This window comes from Sander lucioperca, chromosome 13 (genome assembly GCF_008315115.2).
Source record: "Sander lucioperca isolate FBNREF2018 chromosome 13, SLUC_FBN_1.2, whole genome shotgun sequence".
NCBI classification, from domain to species: Eukaryota; Metazoa; Chordata; class Actinopteri; order Perciformes; family Percidae; genus Sander; species Sander lucioperca.
The window spans coordinates 5,034,381-5,055,027 of NC_050185.1; the positions used below are offsets into that span (position 1 = coordinate 5,034,381).

At 39.7% G+C, this 20,647-nt stretch overlaps 1 protein-coding gene across 1 annotated transcript; it reads right to left on the bottom strand.

The window, feature by feature from the left end:
* Positions 1-5,973: 5,973 nt before the first annotated feature.
* Positions 5,974-19,903, bottom strand: mogat2 (monoacylglycerol O-acyltransferase 2). The gene is made up of 6 exons (XM_031311115.2): positions 19,548-19,903; positions 17,787-17,965; positions 8,405-8,609; positions 8,086-8,257; positions 7,219-7,418; positions 5,974-6,629 (listed from the first exon to the last, which is right to left on the bottom strand). The coding sequence occupies exons 1-6, from the start codon at positions 19,639-19,641 to the stop codon at positions 6,475-6,477; spliced, it is 1,005 nt and encodes a 334-aa protein (XP_031166975.1). The 5' UTR covers positions 19,642-19,903; the 3' UTR covers positions 5,974-6,474.
* Between the last annotated feature and the right edge of the window lie 744 nt (positions 19,904-20,647).

Consider the following 20,647-nt stretch of genomic DNA (forward strand, 5'->3'; position numbering starts at 1 on the left):
TTACAGGAAACAGGACTGGCACGAACTGTGTGTATTCTACATGTGGGATGCGGTGTGTGTGTGTGTGTGTGTGTGTGTGTGTGTGTGTGTGTGTGTGTGTGTGTGTGTGTGTGTGTGTGTGTGTGTGTGTGTGTGTGTGTGTGTGTGTGTGTGTGCGTTTTTGTTGCTGCAATTTTTAAATCAAAAGCCACATGGAGGACTTCACTGTTGTAACCCAAGGGGAGCACTTACTCAAAATGTTCATCTTCCATTTTCTATGTAAATAAAAACTCCATTACCCATAAATCATCATAAAAAAACAACTAAATATTTCATATCTTCTTTATCTAAAATATTTTAGGTACGGACAACGTATTAAAAAAAGTAATCAAGTAATCCTTTGACAATGTAACTATAATCTAGCGGCACATTTTTTCAAATGTAATCTGGCATGATTATAGTTATGTTATGTTTTGTAATCTGATTAATTCTGATTACATGTAATCCATTACTACCCAACCCTGATAATATGCTATGATATTTGAACTCTTGCAGTATACAGATGGCAGCATTTGTAATCTTACACAACACAAGCCAAAGCTGCTCTCATGCTGGACTCATGAAGCCTTGGTGCACATGTTCAGGGCCAGCGCAACAAATGACATTCTCTTCTGTGGTAAACCGGCTACTGTACATTCAAATTAAAGCAATGCTATGCTATGTGATTGATGCAAAGAGCATCTCTTCTTTGCATAACCCTCATATACCATTGGAGAGATGTTGCATGTGTTGCACTGGCACTGAACCTGTCAGTCCTACCCTCGTGACTTCTGTGTGTTGCATTGTGAAAGTCTAAAGAGGCTGCCATCTGATCAAGCTTCCAGGTAAGTGCTGCTCTCTGTGGCTTCTGACAGGGACTGAGTCTGCCAGCTGGCCCTGAACAGAAACTCACTAAACCAGGACCTGGTGAAGGTGGCCACAGAACTAATGTATGGCGGCTGGGAAATGGCTGAAGATGTCTTCAAGTGCTTAGATCTTTTACTTATACCACAATGTAAAAAACACTCCACTACAAATAAATCCTGCATTTAAAATCCTAGTTTTGCGAAATATTGGATAATACTTTAAACCAGAGATCTTCAACATGTGTTCCGGGACCCTTAGGAGGTCCTCAAAGTCACTTCAGGGGGGCCTCCAAGTTATTGTAAATTTTTGAACATTCTTTTTCAAAAATTAAAATGTCTAAACATAATTCCCACATATTGTTACTGGTTTCATCTTTAACAATTAATCTGAAAAGTAACCAACTGCAGCTGTCAAGGAAATATATTGAAGTAAGAAGTACACTTCTTTCCTTTGAAATGTAGTGAAGTAGAATATGAAAAAGGCAGAAAATGGAAATACTTAAGTACAAGTACTTCAGAACTCTACTGCAATACTTGAGTTGCTTTCTTCCACTGGTTATGATCGATTTCATAGCAAAAATGTATTAACTCGGCCTCAAGTCTTAAGTCAAGTCCCAGTTCTATGTAAATGCAGCTTTATACATCAGCTCTCCAGTCAAGTTTGAAACTACAGAAAAAGTAGCAATGCTGACTCAAAAAAGAGGCCAGAACCAATTTAACATTCCCAATACATTCCCCAATCCGTGTCCTTTCCCCTAATTCAATATTATACCCAGTCTGAAACAAATCTGTGCACTTTGTGTCAAATAAGGTTAATTCCAAAAAGTTGAACTGATAGCACATATCTAGTGGGGCGGGTGATACAGTCCTTGACATGAGACTGCTGTTGAGAAATGTTATCACCTAACCATTTGGGACATCGGTGACCCAGAAACTGATCCGATTGGTTGACCAAGACACCCCAGAACCCAACACAGAGACATTTCCTGTCTCTGTGTCCTGTGGGTTTCACCACGGTCACGCCTCTTTAGGCAGGTCCTGAGTGTATTGATTCCAATTATAACCAAAAGCAAATATTGGACCCATTTTTCACAGGCCAAATACTGAACTGTATATCCTGAACATTCCGACAACAACATTTTCTCAGAGGGACAAATCAGGAGAAAATTAACTTTGTTCAAGACCTGTTTCTGTTTCAGGAATAAACTCTGGCGAGATCTGGCAACACAGATAAGCAAATGTCAACTAAAGTTCACCCCCTAACAAAACTCATTTTCATAATGCTAAGTATTGCTTCTGCTGTTTAAATATCTAATCTTAGCAAAAGGAAATATTAATAAAATGTGCAAATATAACTTTTCATCCATCCACATGACGTCCACTACACTTTAAGACCAGGCCACGCCCAGCATACGAGAAAGTGAGGTGACAAGGTATAAGACCGCAAACAAACACAGGACTTTCACTATCGTTCATGTCCCATGAGAAACACTTTTAAAATAGGAAAAGTTTTCAATGATGTCCATGACATCACATTGGGTCCTCATTTTTGTAGGCCAATCCCTGATGTTTTTACTAACCACAACTAAGTATTTTTGTTGCCTAAACTTAACTAGTTGGTTTTGTTTACTACATGCGCCTGTTACATGCTATAATGTCGTTTAGATGTAAGCAAGGTGCTATTTGCTGGGGGGATGCGTGGGATTTCCCCTTTTCTGGTTTACATATCCCTGCCTCTGCTGAATTATTTTATCCCTGGTGGGGACAAAATGTATCCCCCCCCCCCCCCTCAAAGTGCAATGCAAAGTGCACTCTTGTTGCTACTTCACCAATAGCCTAGACCATATATTAATACTTTACCTAAAATAGAAGTAGCCTATTTTAAACTAAGTAAAGCCCTGTAACGTGAACACATAGTACCATAGAACAATCAAATCTGAGCAGCAGTTGCTGGTTGTATTTAGCCATTACAGAGCTCCAGGACGCCGGCAATAGGTGACTGTGAGCCGGCTACAGGCACCGACAGATGACGGTCCTTTCAGGGGCCGTGGTAGTGGAGTTTAGCCAGAAAAGGTGAGGGTCATGCAGCGATGACAGTTAAGTTTAGGCACCAATTGACTAGTTAAGTGTAGGAAAAAGATTGTGTTTTGGATTAAAATACTCTTAAGGAACGAACGAGCGTTTCCTGGGTGAAAGCATTTTGTTTTTACTGCATAGTGAACTCCGTTCCCTGGCTTGAAAACGTTGTGTTTTATGTTGACACCACATTGTGCTATTATATTTTTCATTGGATATTGAAGTTGATAAATAAGTTTGGCATGCCTGTCTGAGTGGCACTATATCCATGGTATTGGAAAGGGGATTTAAGTATAGCATGTTTTGTTTTGTTGTGCATGATCAAAAAACATCCCTTGGTGTGAGGATGTGTTGAATTACATTCTCAGCAATCCACCTCTAATATTCTTTATGCTTTCTTTCTGTTATTTGTGGTTGAAATGACTATTTTGCCATTGTTCATTATAGTCCAATTAAGTGATGATGTGATAAATTCAAGTCTAGTTGTAGTCTAGTTAAGTCTTGTCAGTTCTTAAATGTTTTGTTTTCTTAATGTTTGTTTGTTGTTTGAGTTATACAATAGGCCTACCTCAATTAATCTGGCCTGTTTACCCATGTTGTTTTAGTGTTCCATGTTCTTATATAATTCATGCTGCGTATAGCTGTATCTATCCACAGAGCAGATACCAAATCATCTATAGATAGGAATTCATGATCATTGCAAGCTCCCTTTCTGTATTTGTTTATTTAAGGACTCAATATGCAGTCTTTTTTTTGTCCTAATACAACTTCTCATGTGTGGTTCCGCTGTGATTCATTGACTCATTTATGAATTGGGGAAGCGAAACTCCCCCAAGTCAATGCTTTGTTTTTCTTTAAGAAAAAGCCAAGATAAGATATGACTTAGGACTCTGTGAACACAGGGCCATGATTATTTTGTACCTTGACCACTGTCAAGGTATAAAAAAAAAAAAAGTCGATAATGTTGTTAACCCGACCTGACTCACTCCTCCCCAGGAGGAATCTGAGACCAACCACACATCAACTGTGGAGCAGTTTTTGTCCAAACTCAAAACTTTGACACATTACGATTGCAGCTCTGCAGCATATGAAATGTTAAGGGGATACTTTGCCAATTTCAATCCAGCTCTGTGTCATCTTTGTGTGGGCAGCGTGTGATAAACGACATGTGGCTTCCCTCCGTTGCGCTAGTACACGGAGCTTGGCCGTTTCATGTCATCAGATGGATTTCGGCAGAGCTGGCTGGCTGCTCGGACTGAGAAAAGTCACACCATTCATCTGCACACGCTGCCCACACTGCCATGACACAGAGCTAAATATAAATTAGCAAAATATCTCTTTAAGACATTAAAATAATAGGTCTGTGCTGATTAAAGACTGTCAATCTGTAAGATAATCTAGTTATCTTTTGATACAGACAAAATGTTTGTATTAAGTACATGAATACAGTGCGTTTACTCCATGGATGTCATTGCTGTTTTTTCCTTTATAGGTTGGCCAGTTATTCCCAGTCTAGTCCTTACACACCATTGGTGACTGCTTTTTTATTCTTAAATATAATATAATATTTTTTCCAATTATGTAACTCTTTTGCATCACAGCACTGCAGTAAGATTTTTTCTTTTAGTCAGCATTTATTAATCTGCCCAACACACACACACACACACACACACACACACACACACACACACACACACACACACACACAAATCTTGTCTAGACTGTGTTGAAAGGGTTGGGGCATTGTCCAATATGGCAGTTATATGATATTTGGAAATATCATAAGCCTGCCAACTCATACAAGATATCTGCCAAAGTTCACAGACAGTCTTGTCCTTTAGGAACATGATCCAAAACCTGGCACGCAATTTTTAATGTGTAATTTAGAACTAAAAAAATGATAAATGAGCCACATGTTCATGCAGGTTTAATGTGACCAAAACCTCCGCTAACCCCAGTTTAGTCCATGCAGCAGACTCATTTCACATCATGTTGGATAGGAATGCACATCTTAGTCATGTGTGAGTGATTAACACACATTTCAGAATTTAAAAATCAATAATAAATTATCTGTTTTTTCCATATTGTTTCACAAAATCTGTTTTAATAAGGTTGCTAGGCAGATATTAAAGCAATAGTTTCATATTTTGAAAAAATGCACTTATTCGCTTTCTTGCAGATAATTGAAGGAGGAGATCAATACTTCTCTCTATCTGTAGGTTATGAAGCTCACGGCAGGAGATGCTTAGCTTAGCTTTCCATAAAAAACGGAAAACAGCTAGCCTGCTTCTGCTTACCAGCACCTCTAAAGCCCATACATTAGCAAGTTATGTCTTGTTTGTTTAATCCGTGCAAACACCGAAGTGTAAAAACGACAAGCTTTACAGGGGGTTATGTGCCAGACTATTTCTTCATTGCAGTAGCAGTAGCAGCGACTTTCCAGAATCTCTGCAGGCTACCTGCTTCCCCCTGTTTTCAGTCTTAATGCAAAGCTCATAGTCGCCTGCCTCCACCTGATTACCTACAGATATGAGAGTGATATTGAGCAAGCAGAACTTTACTCCAACAACTAGTTTTAACAAGTAGTCCAGTGGTTCCCTTCACCCAGGGTCTGTGGTCCTCCAAAGAGTCACAAGATAAATCTGAGGGGCTGTGAGAAAAAAGAAGAACAAATTAAGTTCTATAAGATACATTTGCATAATCTTTTGGGCTTTTCTCTAATCTAAAAATCTAAAAAATGTTGGGAAGCATTTGTTTAATTGTCAATTTTTTTTTTATAGCTGTGATATAAATGTAGTGCAGTAAAAAGTACAAAACATTCCTCTGAAATAGAGTGGAGAAGACTAAAGTACTAGAAAATAGAAATACTCAAGTGAAGTACAAGTATCTCAAAATTATACTTAAGTACAGTACTTGAGTGAATGTACTTAGTTACTTCCACTCAAATGGGAAACCATTCCTTTAATGATGGAGGGCATATTATAGAAACAAAAGTCAGTTGAGTGGTGTATAAAAGATGTTTTTATTTTATAGTTTAAAGCATTCAGATGGACACCAAATCCTAAAAAATTTTTTGCGACAGTGTCTCCAAATGTTGCAACCCAAATTCACCCAAATTGACTCTGTTTAAGAAAGTGTCAGGTCTTGCACAAAATCAGAATGCCAGACAGATACCACCACTGGGAGATGGCGGAAAACTTGTGTCATTAGTGATCCCACTGAACCATTTCCCACACTGCCCTGAAAAGCAACAGGAGTCTGAATGAACAGCAAGCTCTCAGTAATGGATACATAAGCATTTCTATTCTGGTTGCTTTTCTCTAATAGGGTCGTTGAATCATCCCGTATATGAACAGATACAACAGTGTGTCTTGTTGCAGAACCATTTATCTTTAATTAACAGGCCAGTTGAGAGCAAAGTCATGTTAACAGAGCTAATCATTTTTTCTTTGACTGCAGCAACAGAGCTTAACAAATAAATATGCATTCAAATCCACTCCATCATCAGTCCAGTTTAGACAAAGTTCAGGTGCGTGTCCTTATCCACTCCGTAGTTGCCTTTGTGCTCGTCAAACAGATTGCTGAGTTCATCCATGTACAGCTGGTGGAGGGCATCAAGTTCCTCGACTGTTGGCTTCTCCTTCCTCTCCACCCTAATTGGCCTTCCAACTGCAGGGAGGTGACAAGGAATACAACACACTCACAGTCAGTGTACTTTACATTTTGCAATATGGTCTGGCTGTCTGATTAAAAAAATGCATGCCAACCAGTTGGATCTGTCTAGTCACTCAATAACATTAGATGCTTCTGCCATAATCAATTGCTGGTTGGGAAATTCATGATAATATAGCTCAGTTTTTGGCCTGTTCTGTTATTGACATGAATGACTAAGCCCTTTGACTATGTGACAAGAAATTGAAAGTTAAAAAAAAGCTCCTGGGTGCCTGGATAGCTCAGTTGGTAGAGCGGGTGCCCATATATAGAGGTTTACTCCTCAACGCAGTGGGCCCGGGTTTGACTCCGACCTGCGGCCCTTTGCTGCATGTCAATCCTCCTCTCTCTCTCTCTCTCTCTCTCTCTCTCTCTCCCCCCTTTCATGTCTTCAGCTGTCCTATAAAAATAAAGGCCTACAATGCCCCAATAATCATCTTTAAAACAAACAAAAAAACAGCTACTTCCCAGCAGCCCCCTGGCCTGGGCCCAGTTGGCCTGTTCATTAATCCACCCATGTCCTGATAGGTGAGCAAAGCCTACTCACCAACTGTATTGATGGGTCTTCTGTAGGGCATGAGACCAAAGGAGTACTGGAAGATGCCACGTCCATGGAAAAGAGGCAAGGAGATACCCATGATGCTTTGCAGCCGCTCCTGTATCCATCGAAGCCAGGTTCCTCTTTGGTTTTTCACTTGATCAAACACTTCATTTTCTCCAAAGGAGAAGACTGGCACCAGATGAGCACTAAAACAAGATTTTAATGAAAAAGTTGTTTTATTCATTAACTAATATTGTCCAGTATTTAAAATACTTGTTGTGTTTTCTTTTATATTTGAATTAATATTTTCATATATTTAATTTAGTATTTTCATTTGTTTGCCAAGTACATTTTTACATAGGAGTAATGTATCCTAATGTATCCATCCTAACTAATTAGGAGCAGTGGGCAGCCATAGTCCGGCGCCCAGGGACCAACTCTACTTGTAATGCCAGTGCAATGGCAAAGGCAGGAGTTACCCAGCATGCATGTCTTTATGGTGGGAGGAAACTGGAGCACCATGAGGAAACCCACACAAACGTGGGGAGAACATGCAAACTCCACACAGAAATGGAACTCAGCAGTGCCTACTTGGTGTGAGGCAGCAGTGCCAACAACTGAGCCACCGTGCCGCCGTGTACTTGTACTTCTGTTTCTCATTCTGAATCGATCTCATAGCACCGTGCGTGTGCTTTCCCGGGACATTCCATGTGAGGGGCTTGACTAAGCCTCTGTTTCAAGAGGCCAAGCTCAAGCTGCAAGAAACTTAAATAAATAGTAGGACAGAATCCTTTCACAAGCCGTAAGACCTTGGAGAATTAGCTGAATTTGCCAGAAAACTTTCCTCATTCCCCCAGGCCTCTCTGCTCTTACCCATGCTCCATCGCCATCTTGATGAAGCCTTTCTTATTAGCCAATAGTACATTGTAGGTCCCAGGGTGGGCATCAAGGGCCTCAGGGGCCCCACCGACTGCTATTACAACAGCATTGCCGCCTCTTTTGAATAGCGGATAGGTGGCGCTCTCTTTGTGTGAAGGAATAAGACCTGCAGTGTTGTAACAGAAAATAAGAAGTGATCAAAATAAGTCCAAAAATACCTTGAAGGCTATTAAATACGGTATATTTTTTCTGGCATAATTAAGTATAAAGAGCAATCTGATCAAGGATGGCTTAAAACGTCTCTGGGCCTGACCTGCACACATGACATAGTCTCTGAAGAACGGGCATCTGAACCAAAGGGGCAGCATGAGCATGTAGCTGGTGAGGCCAGGAAACAGCTGTCTGAAGCCTGTAGCATAGACGCAGAAGTTGGTAAAGGCTCCTGCCACCAGCACGCCATGGGGATGGAAGCCCATGATGTAGTTGTGTTTGGGATCTAGGTCAGCTGTCTTCACCAACTGGGCAAAGAAAAGAAAAGAATCTTGTGAAAATGAAAGCATTAATGTCCATCCACTACTGTATCTGAATATTGATCTATAATCCTCATGTAGAATATTTTACTTTAGATCATCTGATTCTTCCTAAAAGAGCTGACAGTGTTGCATTATGTTGGCCCAGCTGACTGCATATTCCAGTGTCAACACTCTGAACCCTTCTGCATCCCTCCTGGCTGTTTGCAAACTATCTGAAAAGATTTAGCAACCATTCTGCTGTAAGACACACTTCCCCTCACTTACCCCACAATACTTTCAGTTTTGGAAAATAATTCATTACATTTACTCAAGTACTGTATTTAGGTGCAATTTTAAGAAACTTGGAAATGTACTTGTGTATTTCCATTTTAAGTTACTTCACTTTTCTCCACTACATTTCAGAGGGAAATAGTAGAATCTCCCAAACATTGGTCCCATCACCTTTACTGTAAAACATACACAATGCTATAGAAGTCAGTGTATGCAGAGTGATGTGTTTTGGGTCATCCCTATGTTCCCTCATTTCTATTAAATTTCCCCACCATTGAAATTAGGCCCTATGTTCCCTCAGCCCTATCTTCCCTCAAGGATTTCCCCTCAAATTAGGCCCTGTGTTCCCTCAGCCCTATTGTCCATAATTTCTATTAAATTTCCACCCCATCAAAATTAGACCCTATGTTCCCTCAGCCCACATAACCCCCACCCCCCACCCCCTGGTCATATTTTATGTTTTGGATATGTGACCTTTTATTCATTCCCTCAGCCCTATGTTCCCTCAGCCCTGAACACAGGGCTGAGGGAACATAGGGTTGAGGAAATACAGGGCAGAGGGAACACAGGGCTGAGGGAACACAGGGCTGAGGGAACACAGGGCTGAGGGAACATAGAGTTGAGGGAACACAGGGCTGAGGGAACACAGGGCTGAGGGAACACAGGGCTGAGGGAACATAGAGTTGAGGGAACACAGGGCTGAGGGAACATAGAGTTGAGGGAACACAGGGCTGAGGGAACACAGGGCTGAGGGAACATAGACATGCTCCCATTACCTTTGACTTGTCAGTGAGGTTCTATTGTTCCTGTACCTTACTATATTACAGTGACAAATATTTACATCTACAATATTCCTCTAAACCAGTGACACTTACTTCCAATTACTGTGTTGCACTTGCACAGTTTTGCAAATATTACAAAAGTACTCCACTGATTTAGCATTTCACTTCTATAACATTGTGGAATTTATGATTGTCAGTTTAAAAATTGATGCATCAGAACCAAATATCATCTTTTTAGTCATGCATTCTTTTTACTTTGTCATCATGGGCCTACATTACCCACAATGCAACTTGGCTGCCCACAGTCTGGTTGGAGATTTGGGTGTGCAATGCCAGTAGCGATTAATGTAGCCTGGAGCATCAAGCAGCGATGAGGAGAATGCTACAGAAGTCTAACGAACTCACTTCTTTCTAACTCAACACCCTCAGATTCTATCATTTTCAGACTTGTAGTCCTCAGACCTAACCGACGCTGACTCAAGTGACATCACTTGAGTAGCCTACATTTATCAGGGGCACGTTTCATCTCAAAACGGTGTGCGCCGTGTTGCTACTGTTTCCTGGTTGAACGACATGTTTCCTCTGAAGGGTGTTAAACGGTGCGAAATGTGCTTTGAGATATGTGTTCTCTCGTTTGGTGGGTGGGTCTCTTGTTTATTGGCTGTGTCCCAGGTGATACACAATCAGCAGATTTACTGTCTGTAAACCAGTGGTCATAAATAAGGCAGATCGCTTGCGCACACAACAGTTTAAAAAAACATGTTGCTACGTTTTGTCAGCGCTGAATGTGACCCAGGTTTCACACAGCTCTCTCTGGAGCAACTAAAGACCATTTTTTCCACATATGCAGTACTCCCCATAACCTGAGAAGTGGTTGAGTTCCCTTTAAATACTTAATATGTACTTTCTTGATTTGTTTGGAAGTGTGATGGGAGATACATTTGTTTACTTACAGAGGTGATAAGACTCAGGGGCAGCTCTTTAAATCTATCAAAAAGTCAAAATAAACTCTGCTGGTGTTGACTTGCATATACCCTGAAATAATACTCCCTTTTGTTCGTCCCTGGGTAGGAGATCCAAAGAGATGCTTAAATCTTTACACTTAACACAGAGGATATTTCCATTTGGCAGGTAAAGGGGTTCTACTGTGGGACAAGCCTCCTGGCGTGTAATCAGTCCTTGGAAACTGAGTAATGTTTCTCTGTAGTGTCAGAAATTATGGTTTTTGATCACTAACTGTAAAGATAAGATATCTCACCTGTGGAGCGTTGTTTGTGTGCCTCCACTAGTCCAGAGCGGATATGGAGATAGCGAAAGGAACTAAAGTTCACGTGCTGTCGTTTGTTTTGCAGCGAGAATTGTGCTCGCTTGTAAAAAAAAAAAAGAAAAACAAATCTGCTCTCCTCACTGTTTGTATCTGTGTGTGAGATTAGTATTCCAAGGCCCCACTGTTCTTACGGCAACCTTTTCACAGCCAATATCAGGGAGCCATGCTGTCTTCTCTCAGCGACAAAAGGGCAGCTTCAAAGAAGGGATTTCATACATTTTGATTCTATTTTTCTTTTTTCTTGAACTTTTCTTTTTTTTCCCTCATTCTATAATCTAATTGAAAAAAGACAAAGTTCTACCCAGCACTGATACAGAAGTAGTGCTTTGGTCAAACATGTAAATACATGCCGATCACCTGTAGAATTTAAAAGATCAAACTATGTGTGTCTTGGACTATGGTAATGTGATTTATAGACATGCATCTTCTTCAACTCTTAAATCTCTGGACTCAGTCTATCACTCTGCCTTGAGATTCATAACCGGTCATGCCTATGGAACACATCAATGTATTTCATATGAAAGTATTGGGTGGTCTTCTCGTGATACTCATTCTCTTTATCCATGAGGCTCTTATTGGAAAACTGCCTTCGTACCTTCCAGAACCTCTCTGTTACTCAGAGGGACAATAACAGACTCTCTCTGCTCACTGGCTTTTACTTCATGTTCCCCGAGAGCTCGCTCTGAACTTGAAAAAAATGACAGCACTTTCTTCAAATCGACTCACTTGTGCCTCTTGGACAATTTAGAAATCTGATTCTAAACCTGCAAACTTCTACTTGTAACTGCTTTGCATCATTGCATTTTCTTCTGCATCCCTAATCCTAATTGATTTATCAAATCATTTACCAATTCTGTTTTAATGTCTCTCTATATTTCTTACGATTGTACTTTCTGTATTGTTGTTCCGTATTTTTTTTAATTTTGTAATCTGACTTGATGACATTGAGGATGAGGGTCGCCCCTCCATGATCTCTCGAGGAGAAATAAAGGTTGAATGAAACTAAACAGGTTTGTACTGCAGAGGCAAGTCAAAATATTGGACCTTCACAAAGCTGTCGTGTCTTTTTGTGTCAGCTCTGTTTGTATTGTGGGTACATGCGACCGGTGGCCCCTTGATCACTAAGTTAATCATCAGCTGGAGTTCCTCTAATGAGGACCGAACACAGCTGTTTATAAACACAAGGACTGTCCACTAGTGACCGATCACAGAGCACTCCCCCTAAAAATATTTGTCACCATGACATGATCAGTAATGTTATTATCCCTGCTAAAGAACTTTGGTTTTAGTCAGGCAAAAAATAAGCAAATATGTTTTGGTGTAGATTTGGATCTAGAGCTTTTTCTTGTCTTTTTATTTGTGCAATAGAATATAGAAAATAAAAATAGAAGAAACATGCAATAACATAATGCACAGGTGGAATAAAAAAATAAACCTGAGGGCTTGTAAAAGGAACCCACCTAACATTCAAATTCAAGACAGCTTTACATGCTTGCCACCAATTTACAAATGAATATCAATGTTTAAAAAAAAACAAAGAATACAAAAAACAAGGAAGAAAAAGAAGTAAAAACAAGTATTACAGTAACATATATCTGCACTGCGTTCGTACACTGTATCATAACTAAATTGACATAGTGCTGTACTCCATCAAGAGGAGTTTTTTAAGATTTAGTTTTTTAAATCATAAATGAGAAGTGACTGCGCAGGGAAGCAGAAAAACTAGAACTTAAGTTATGAATTATGAATGCATGCTGTCTAAATGTGTTGTGTCATTCTGTGGAGCACGCACATCAGCTGGTGAGCTTGTAGTCTGAGCTGATGATGGTGTTATTAGAAATGGTGGGTAAAGACGCACCAGTGAAACTAATCAGGCTCTCCAAAGGACAGTGCTTCTCTTTCCCCTGACATTGACTCCTTGTTTCAGACCTAAAGTGGCATACAGTCAGATGATAGAATACTGGAGAGGACTCACTTTGAACTGGATACATTAGTTCCAGCCAAACCAGGGAATTTTAGCAGTTCTAAGTCATGGCAATTACTTAAAAAGTACACTGAAATAGTATTATTTTGTCTGATATAGGGGAGACCAAGGATAGTTTTAACACAGGTCGGTTGTAACACGTCCATTTACTCCCATCAGGAACAAGTTTGGAATCACCTGATTCACTCTAAACATGCTCTGTTTAGTCCTTTCTACACTTTTTTTTTACCTCATTTATTTTTGTGATAATCAACTAACTTAAATCTTGTTTATTGTGTGTCTTTATGAATATCTTTTATACAGGTTGTTTGCTGTCAATTAAGCTTGGCAACAACAGTCTGGGTTAGTTGTAACAAGACAAAATGTTACATCCCACCCCAAGCAAAAAATGTAGTTGTATTTATGTTTTTCCTAAAATGTCAGTCTTGGAAAAGAAAGAAGGGCCGAGGCGTGCCTCTCAACCCATACACACACAAATATTATTATAAAAAAGTCACTTAAATGTTGGATGAAAGTTTCAATGTCAAGTTTTTGTTATAATCCTAATTTCTTAATGTTACATTTCAGCCCAGGGTATGGTACAACTAACCCAGACTATGGGGTAAAGTGTAACATTTTCCTTCTCGTGTTTGAGAGTAAACCATGCATTTTCTGTTTGGGTTGCAGAGATAAGAGCTACACCATTTAATAGCAGCCACGTGTAACTAGTTGCTATCACATTTTGAACACCACTGTCTTAAAAGAGCTCCAAGATACAGACAGAAATGTCAAAAATGTTACAACTCTCCCCGGTAAAGTGGCCGGTGAGTGATAATTTTTTACAAGCTCTGTAATGAGAGACTGAAACAATAACCAACTCCAATAACTGACCTTAGTTGCCATAGAATACAGACCCTGATAAGTGACTTCATTGACAGCCTTATTAACCATGTAAACAGGGATTTGTATATGCATGCCATCCCCCTCTATCTCTGTTTAACATGAATTATATCTAAAAAAAAAAAAGGCCAAAATGATGAACGATTCTGAATCTACTCACCTAAACAGAAAAAGTCACCAAAATACTGATTGCCCTCTTTAGACATCATTGGTCTGCTTCAGAGCCTGAGTTTGACTCTGACATACAGGGGTGGACAGAATATCATGAACACCCATCTAATGGAATTCAATACAGAAGTTCCACAAAAAGCTTACAATTCTTGATTCTTAATGAAATTGAGTCAGAAAGCTGTTGATTATCCTCTTTTGCTGTTTGCAGTGCTGCATTATATTGTCAGTCGTGCCGACTATATATTTTAAGGTCTACCATTTCGATGTCTGTATGATCTCTTTCATACTTTTTAAATGGTTTGTATTGTTTTATTTGTATTTAAGAAGGAATGATTATTAAGAATTTCACTCAATTTATTGTTCCTGTTATCTTAATATTATCACTTCTGTACCGGTCTTCTCCTGACTTTTATTATCATATGGTGCTCACTGCTGGAACTGCCTTATCATACCATGCATTGGCTTTTATTATTATGTACAGTTTTGTTTTTATTGCACATATCTTTTTCCCAATCAAGATGTTATAGTTAGCTATATAGCCATTCTTCCAAATATATATAAAGTACAACAGTAGTAGTACTAGAAGTAATAGTAGCATTACACAATGGCCCTCCCTGAATAAATTAAAGTTATATAATAGTAGCATTAACATTTCTGTATTTAAAATCCATTACATTTCTGTATCATCTATATTTTTAAATAGTGTCTTCTAATCTCAGACGTTTCCAGTCTTTTAGTGAATTTGTTCTCTCTGCTGTAACATGATATAAACACACAGGATAGGATTAGTTCAAATATTCGAACGGTGGATTAATGAGGATCACTGTTTATGGCTGTAAAAGGCTATGCCAACAGACCATGACCCACTTAATACTTAGAGATACAAATACGTCTGAATATCTCATAGAGTAGGTTGCTTTTCAGATTTTGACCTCAAAGGCAACCTTTTAAAAGCAAATTATAAACTCACTTTGCCTGTTCCCAAAAAAAAATCAAATTAAATGCTGTTGAGCTTGTTGTGTTTTCGTTGCACTCTGTCTTATCAACACAGTCCAAAGTGTAAGTGGTGCCTCGAGCAGGACCCCCTACTACATATATTGTATAAAATGAAGTTGCCTATTAAACTCGGCCTACAATAACATGTAGGGTAGCCTAAAGCCTTTATTCATACCTTTTTAGTGCATACAATACTAAGCTATTAAAATACTTGTTGGCATGATTTTATAAACCATGTTTTAATGTTAAAAATACATGTGGAAGGCACAGTGAATCCTTAGGATGAACTGTCTCTGTGGGTGGCTATCTTAGTGATTTCCTTCCCTATAGGCCAGTAAGCCTAGCATCAGTGGGGTTTTTTTCACAAATAAGCTGATTATATTTGCTAATAATATGTTGGATTCATGTTGAGACATTTTAATTTTTGAAAAGACAATAATTTGGTGGCCCCCCCTGCAGTAAACCCCCCCCCCCCCCAGACCCCCTGTTGAAGATCTCTGATCTAAGCTAGTAATGAAATGTACATAAAATCATATGCACTACTCATGTATGACCACAAGAGGGACACAGCGGACTGCGAGAGAGAAGAGTGTCCCGAACACCCAGGGCCAGTTGAAAATGTTTGTAATGTCACATTATAACCACTTATCTGAAACTGAAGTAAACATGCCAGCTTGTCTCTCCTTGCAAACAAAGTAAGTACGTTTTGAAGAAACCTGTGCAGCACTGATCTGACCAGTTATCTGTATCTACCCTGAATCAGGGGATGGTGTGTGTGTCTGTGTAACCAGTAGTAACCTGCCTCTGGCAGACATTTCATGTTCACATGATATATATGATTTCTTTTCATTCCTGAGGCTGTGTGGTGGATGCTTTTCAGCGTGGAGGTGAATTTACAGTTTACAGACACGGCTGTATTTCAACTATCAATGCCCCTGAACACTGACATTTTAATGATGAAATGATATTTCTGGTTTGCAGCGGCTAGTAAATCTGTGAAAAAATCACTAGAAGGGCATTGTTTTGCCACAAGATTTTATTCCTATTATTCCCTTATTATGCCCATATTTAATGCTGTCTTTTTTTAAACTGTATCCTTGCACTGCTATATAGTTTTTATATTACTATGTCTACATTCCTTGCACTATTGGACTTATTTGCACTACCACCATGACACACACTCTCATAGAGCACCTTACCATAGAGCACCTTACGTGCCCTGTCACTGCAGGCGTCTCATGCTTATACATCCCTTAGTACATTCATGTGGATTTTTTTATTTAGTATATTTTCTTTTATTGTCCATATTATTCATGTGGATTTATTATTTTATCATCCTGTTATGATGTATGTGTATGTTGTGTGTGATGTCTTTAAGCTACTGGGACCTTGAATTTCCCCTTGGGGATCAATAAAGTATCTATCTATCTATCTATCTATCTATCTATCTATCTATCTATCTATCTATCTATCTATTTAAGCAATAGTTAATTTGGGAAATGGACTTATTTGATTCCTTGCTGAGTGTTAGATGAGATCAAGATACAGTTCAACTCTTATGTGTGTCTGTTAAATCTGAAGCTGGAGCAAGGAGATGCTACCTTAGCTTAGCATGAAGACTGGAAACAGTAGGAGACCGCAAGCCTGGCTCTGTCCAAAGCATCTCCATATGCTGCACTATTTCTTTGCAAAAAACTGTGACTTCCTAACTGCACGGCCAAAACACAGTCCAGCACGTAACTCTCATAATACTTGAACTACTTTAACAGAGCCAGGTTAGCTGTTCCCACTTGCTCCCAGTCTTTATGCTAAGCTAAGTGTCTCCTGGCATGACATTTAACAGACAGATATGGGAGTGGTATCAATCTACTCATCTAACCATGTGCAAGAAAGAAAATAAATGGTCAAACTATTCCTTCAGTGACAAGCAAAGTATGTTTTTTTTGTTGTTTTTTTCATGAAAATCATCAAACTGGACTGCATCTGGTTGTGCTAACCCTTGATGTCCTTTAGTATAGTATTGTATGACTCTAAAATGAGTCTAGTATTGACAGTGAAATGTCTCTCTGTAACACTAGTCAAACACACATAGACACGGCCCTGGAACACAGAGGCCTTAGCCATCAGCTGTTCATTTGCTGCCAAGGACAGAGATAAGGGCCACTGCTGGTATGTAGCTGCAGATCAAAGATTAGATCAACTGGCCTGGCAGAGCGAGATGTTCTGATGACCTATTCTTTAAGCTACAGGGGTACAGCCCACCCCAACTTACATGGACTTAGGGGCTGCTAATGGCGGGGATGTGCATATACAGTAAAATTGCAGGTCTCGTACAACAACTGTCCAAAATAGGACTGGGTATCGCCATTGACTTCCCGAATCCATACGATTCCGATTCACAAGGTCCCGATTCGATTACATTTTCTATTTGATATCAATTAGGTTAGGGAAATTTCAGTTACAATACTAATTTTGCTTGGCTATAAAAAAGATTGTCAGAGAACTTATGCTGTAAATCGTACAAGTAAGAAGCAACTCTTAAATGTTGTTTTTTTTTTAATAATGCACCAGGTTAATGTTTACTAATTAAGCATGAGGGGGTCAATTCACCACATTCATGGTGAAAAGGCATATATTGAAAGATCGATTTCTGGATTTTATGAATCAATATCACATCACTCAAACAACGATCGATTTCAATTGGAGAATCGATTACTTTAACCAAGCCATATAGTGTACAAGCTGTCTCTCACCTTGACGGGGAAGTAATCCCGCATGTATTCCCAAATTTTGAGGCCACACAAGAAGGGCGCCCTGCGGCCTCCACGTGAAGGAGTGTCATAGTCAAAGAACCACCAGACGGAGTACAGCACACTGATCAGCCAGAAGCGAGTGAAGAGCAGGTAAAAGAACAGGAAGACGCAGGTGGGTGCTGAGGAGAGAGGAACATACAGTGCTGTAAACAAGTGCATTACTGTATATATGTGCATTGTGATCTGGCAAAACACACTATAGGAATGGTTACTAAGCTCGTGTGTTCATATTTTCACCTGGAATTAGCCATTTTATGAATGGTGGGCGTCTGCTCTGCATCAATAGCATTTAGTTCAGCTGGAGATGACCTCATAAGTGGTTTTGGTGGTTACTGATAGCTATGCTGTGGCAGAATGTACAATGTCAATACAAGTTAGTATTTTACTGCTCTAAATTCTGGCTGCTGAGGTTTTGGGTATTTTATAATCTTAAAGGTGCACTATGAGTTCCTGCATGGTCACTTCTGTTTACGTTCCAAGTAAATTTCAAACAAAAAAGTGCAAGCTCGCCCCTCCCCCCATGTTTCCGTAACTGTCATGACTAACTGACTAACTGTCACTAACCCCCACCCCCTCCCCCAACCATCTTGTCGGTGATTGGCTGGAGTGGTTTGTTGTATTTTGGTGCCTATCCTGTGCCCCTAGTGTTTGTTTGACGTTTACGACCCCTGTGCTGTCTCCAGAGACCGGGCTTTTTCACGGTGTGTTCAGGGGGCAGGCAGCTAGCGGATCAAGGAGAGATGCCTACGATTTGAGACAAAAATGAAATCGCGCTGAAACCGTGCAGGAACTCATAATGCACCTTTAATGTGTGAATCTCAAGTTTTCATTTGGTCTTGGATTTTTTTAAGGCACCATTTAAGTTGTTTTTAGGATTCATGTTTTCTGTAACTCATTATCTCGGCCAGGACACTCTTGAAAAAGGAGATTTATATTCTCAGTGAGGCTTTTCTGGTTAAATAACAGTTAAAAAAAATATGAAGACAAATTAGTATGATCTTAAGTGTATATTTTGTCACAATAATCAATAAACTACCAACTATGGCAAGATGACTACAGGACACACCTCCCACCAACACCAACTGGAGTCACTTGTAACACCTGAATACCACCTGCTGGTGGTGGCTCACTATGTCTTGTATGAAAAGAAATATGATCCACTTTTATGTAATTAATAGCGTTAAATAACATCCAGTTTACAAATAATTTTAAAATGAAAACATGTAGTTGGAACATGACACAGCTGTGGGGCTATGGCAAACAAGCAATAGTGGTAGATAGGCTTTTAGATAGGCTGTCTTTCAGGGCTAAACAAATACACGTGGAGACATTCATTTGGATATGAAATAGAAAGGGGTTAAAACCAAGGTCAACTGGACTTCGAAGACATTTCGTCTCTCATCTGAGAGACTTCTTCAGTTCGGACTGAATGGTAGGGAAACCTAGCTACTGCATGTGCAGTTGTGGACTGCACACAGCTCAGATCACGTCCTTTTTAGCTCTCTCTTCTGTCTATCCAACAGTCCATGTCACTTGTGACAACTGTTCTCTACCTCTCATGTTCACTTATACCTTCCCCAAAAGCAGCTAGGCCAACAGGTTACACCACCTACTGTAAATAAACTAACTGTAGACTTCAGTACCATCCCATCAGTATCATTCCCAGATGTTTCCAGTGGACACATAAACATGCACACTCACCCAGGCCAATGAAGGAGAAGACCCACTGCACCACTGCAGCTGTCTGCAGTCTCCTGTGCAAGGGCGTTTCCAACGGGGCAAAATTAATCTTCATGTTTTCCACGAAAGAAGAGAGAGACAAACCGAGGCGCTGCAGCCGGTGGCAAAGAGGAGCGAGTGAAGTGGGTCCAAAGTCTGCCCTTCTCACCTCTCCACCATCACCTCCTAGTGACAGTCTTATCTCAGAAACTCCAAATAGTTTGATTTCTTAATCCATATCTACATCTGACTTTTGCACCCTGCAAAGGAAGGAGCTGCTAAAACACAGGAGAGCATTCAAACAGGACCAGCAACCACTCACTGGAAGAAGGGAATGTCAAAGACCTTTTGTATATGTTGCTCTTCCTTAGCATGACTGTGTAATATATTGGTCCATGTATGTTTGCAAAGGCAGCCCAATCTGGTTGAGCAATCATGTAACTGCCTCTCAGGGTTCAGATAGTGACAAAGGTCCTTTGCAGATGTAAAACACATTTCTTATCACATAATGTCATTATGAGTGCTGTGTTAAATACAAACCAAGCCCATGTAATGTATAACATATGGTTATCCAAGTTGTTGATGAAGAAAAAAACAGGAGATAATGGAGGAGCCACCCATGCCTTGCAACCCCCAATCGACACACAAAACTGAGACAAACACTCAGAGGAATGTAAAACCTTACATATTCTCTCTCTCTTTGTTTCTTGATGTCTATCTTCCGATCTGTTTACTTCATTAGCTTTCATTAGATTGACATTTTGCCAAGGCCAATAGGTATGACAGCCAGTCCATTTAGTTTTACCCTTTGATTGCGTCTTCATGAACTGCCTTAATTACCACTAACATGAATAACACTTTGATCTTGAATACTCAGTCAGTTAATGTTTTACCTGCACACAAGGACAAAAAAAGTGAATGCAGTTCAATAAAAGAAAAACATCATGCCTTAAAGCGAAAGAGTGATTACTGCTTCTAAAAATGAGCTGTCATCCTTCATTATAAAAACGTCTATCTACATAACGTGCTTGTCTGTCAGATGTCTTAGACCAATGTGAAACAGGCCCTCAGGGTGTGGAATG

Bases quoted from the DNA above. Each gene is read 5' to 3' on its own strand.
- mogat2 (XM_031311115.2), bottom strand. From the start codon at position 19,641: ATGAAGATTAATTTTGCCCCGTTGGAAACGCCCTTGCACAGGAGACTG. The intron at 17,966-19,547 runs GTGAGTGTGCAT...CTCTCTCCTCAG, and splicing joins CTTCTCCTTCATTGGCCTGG to CACCCACCTGCGTCTTCCTG. The intron at 8,610-17,786 runs GTGAGAGACAGC...TTCTTTGCCCAG, and splicing joins GGGATTACTTCCCCGTCAAG to TTGGTGAAGACAGCTGACCT.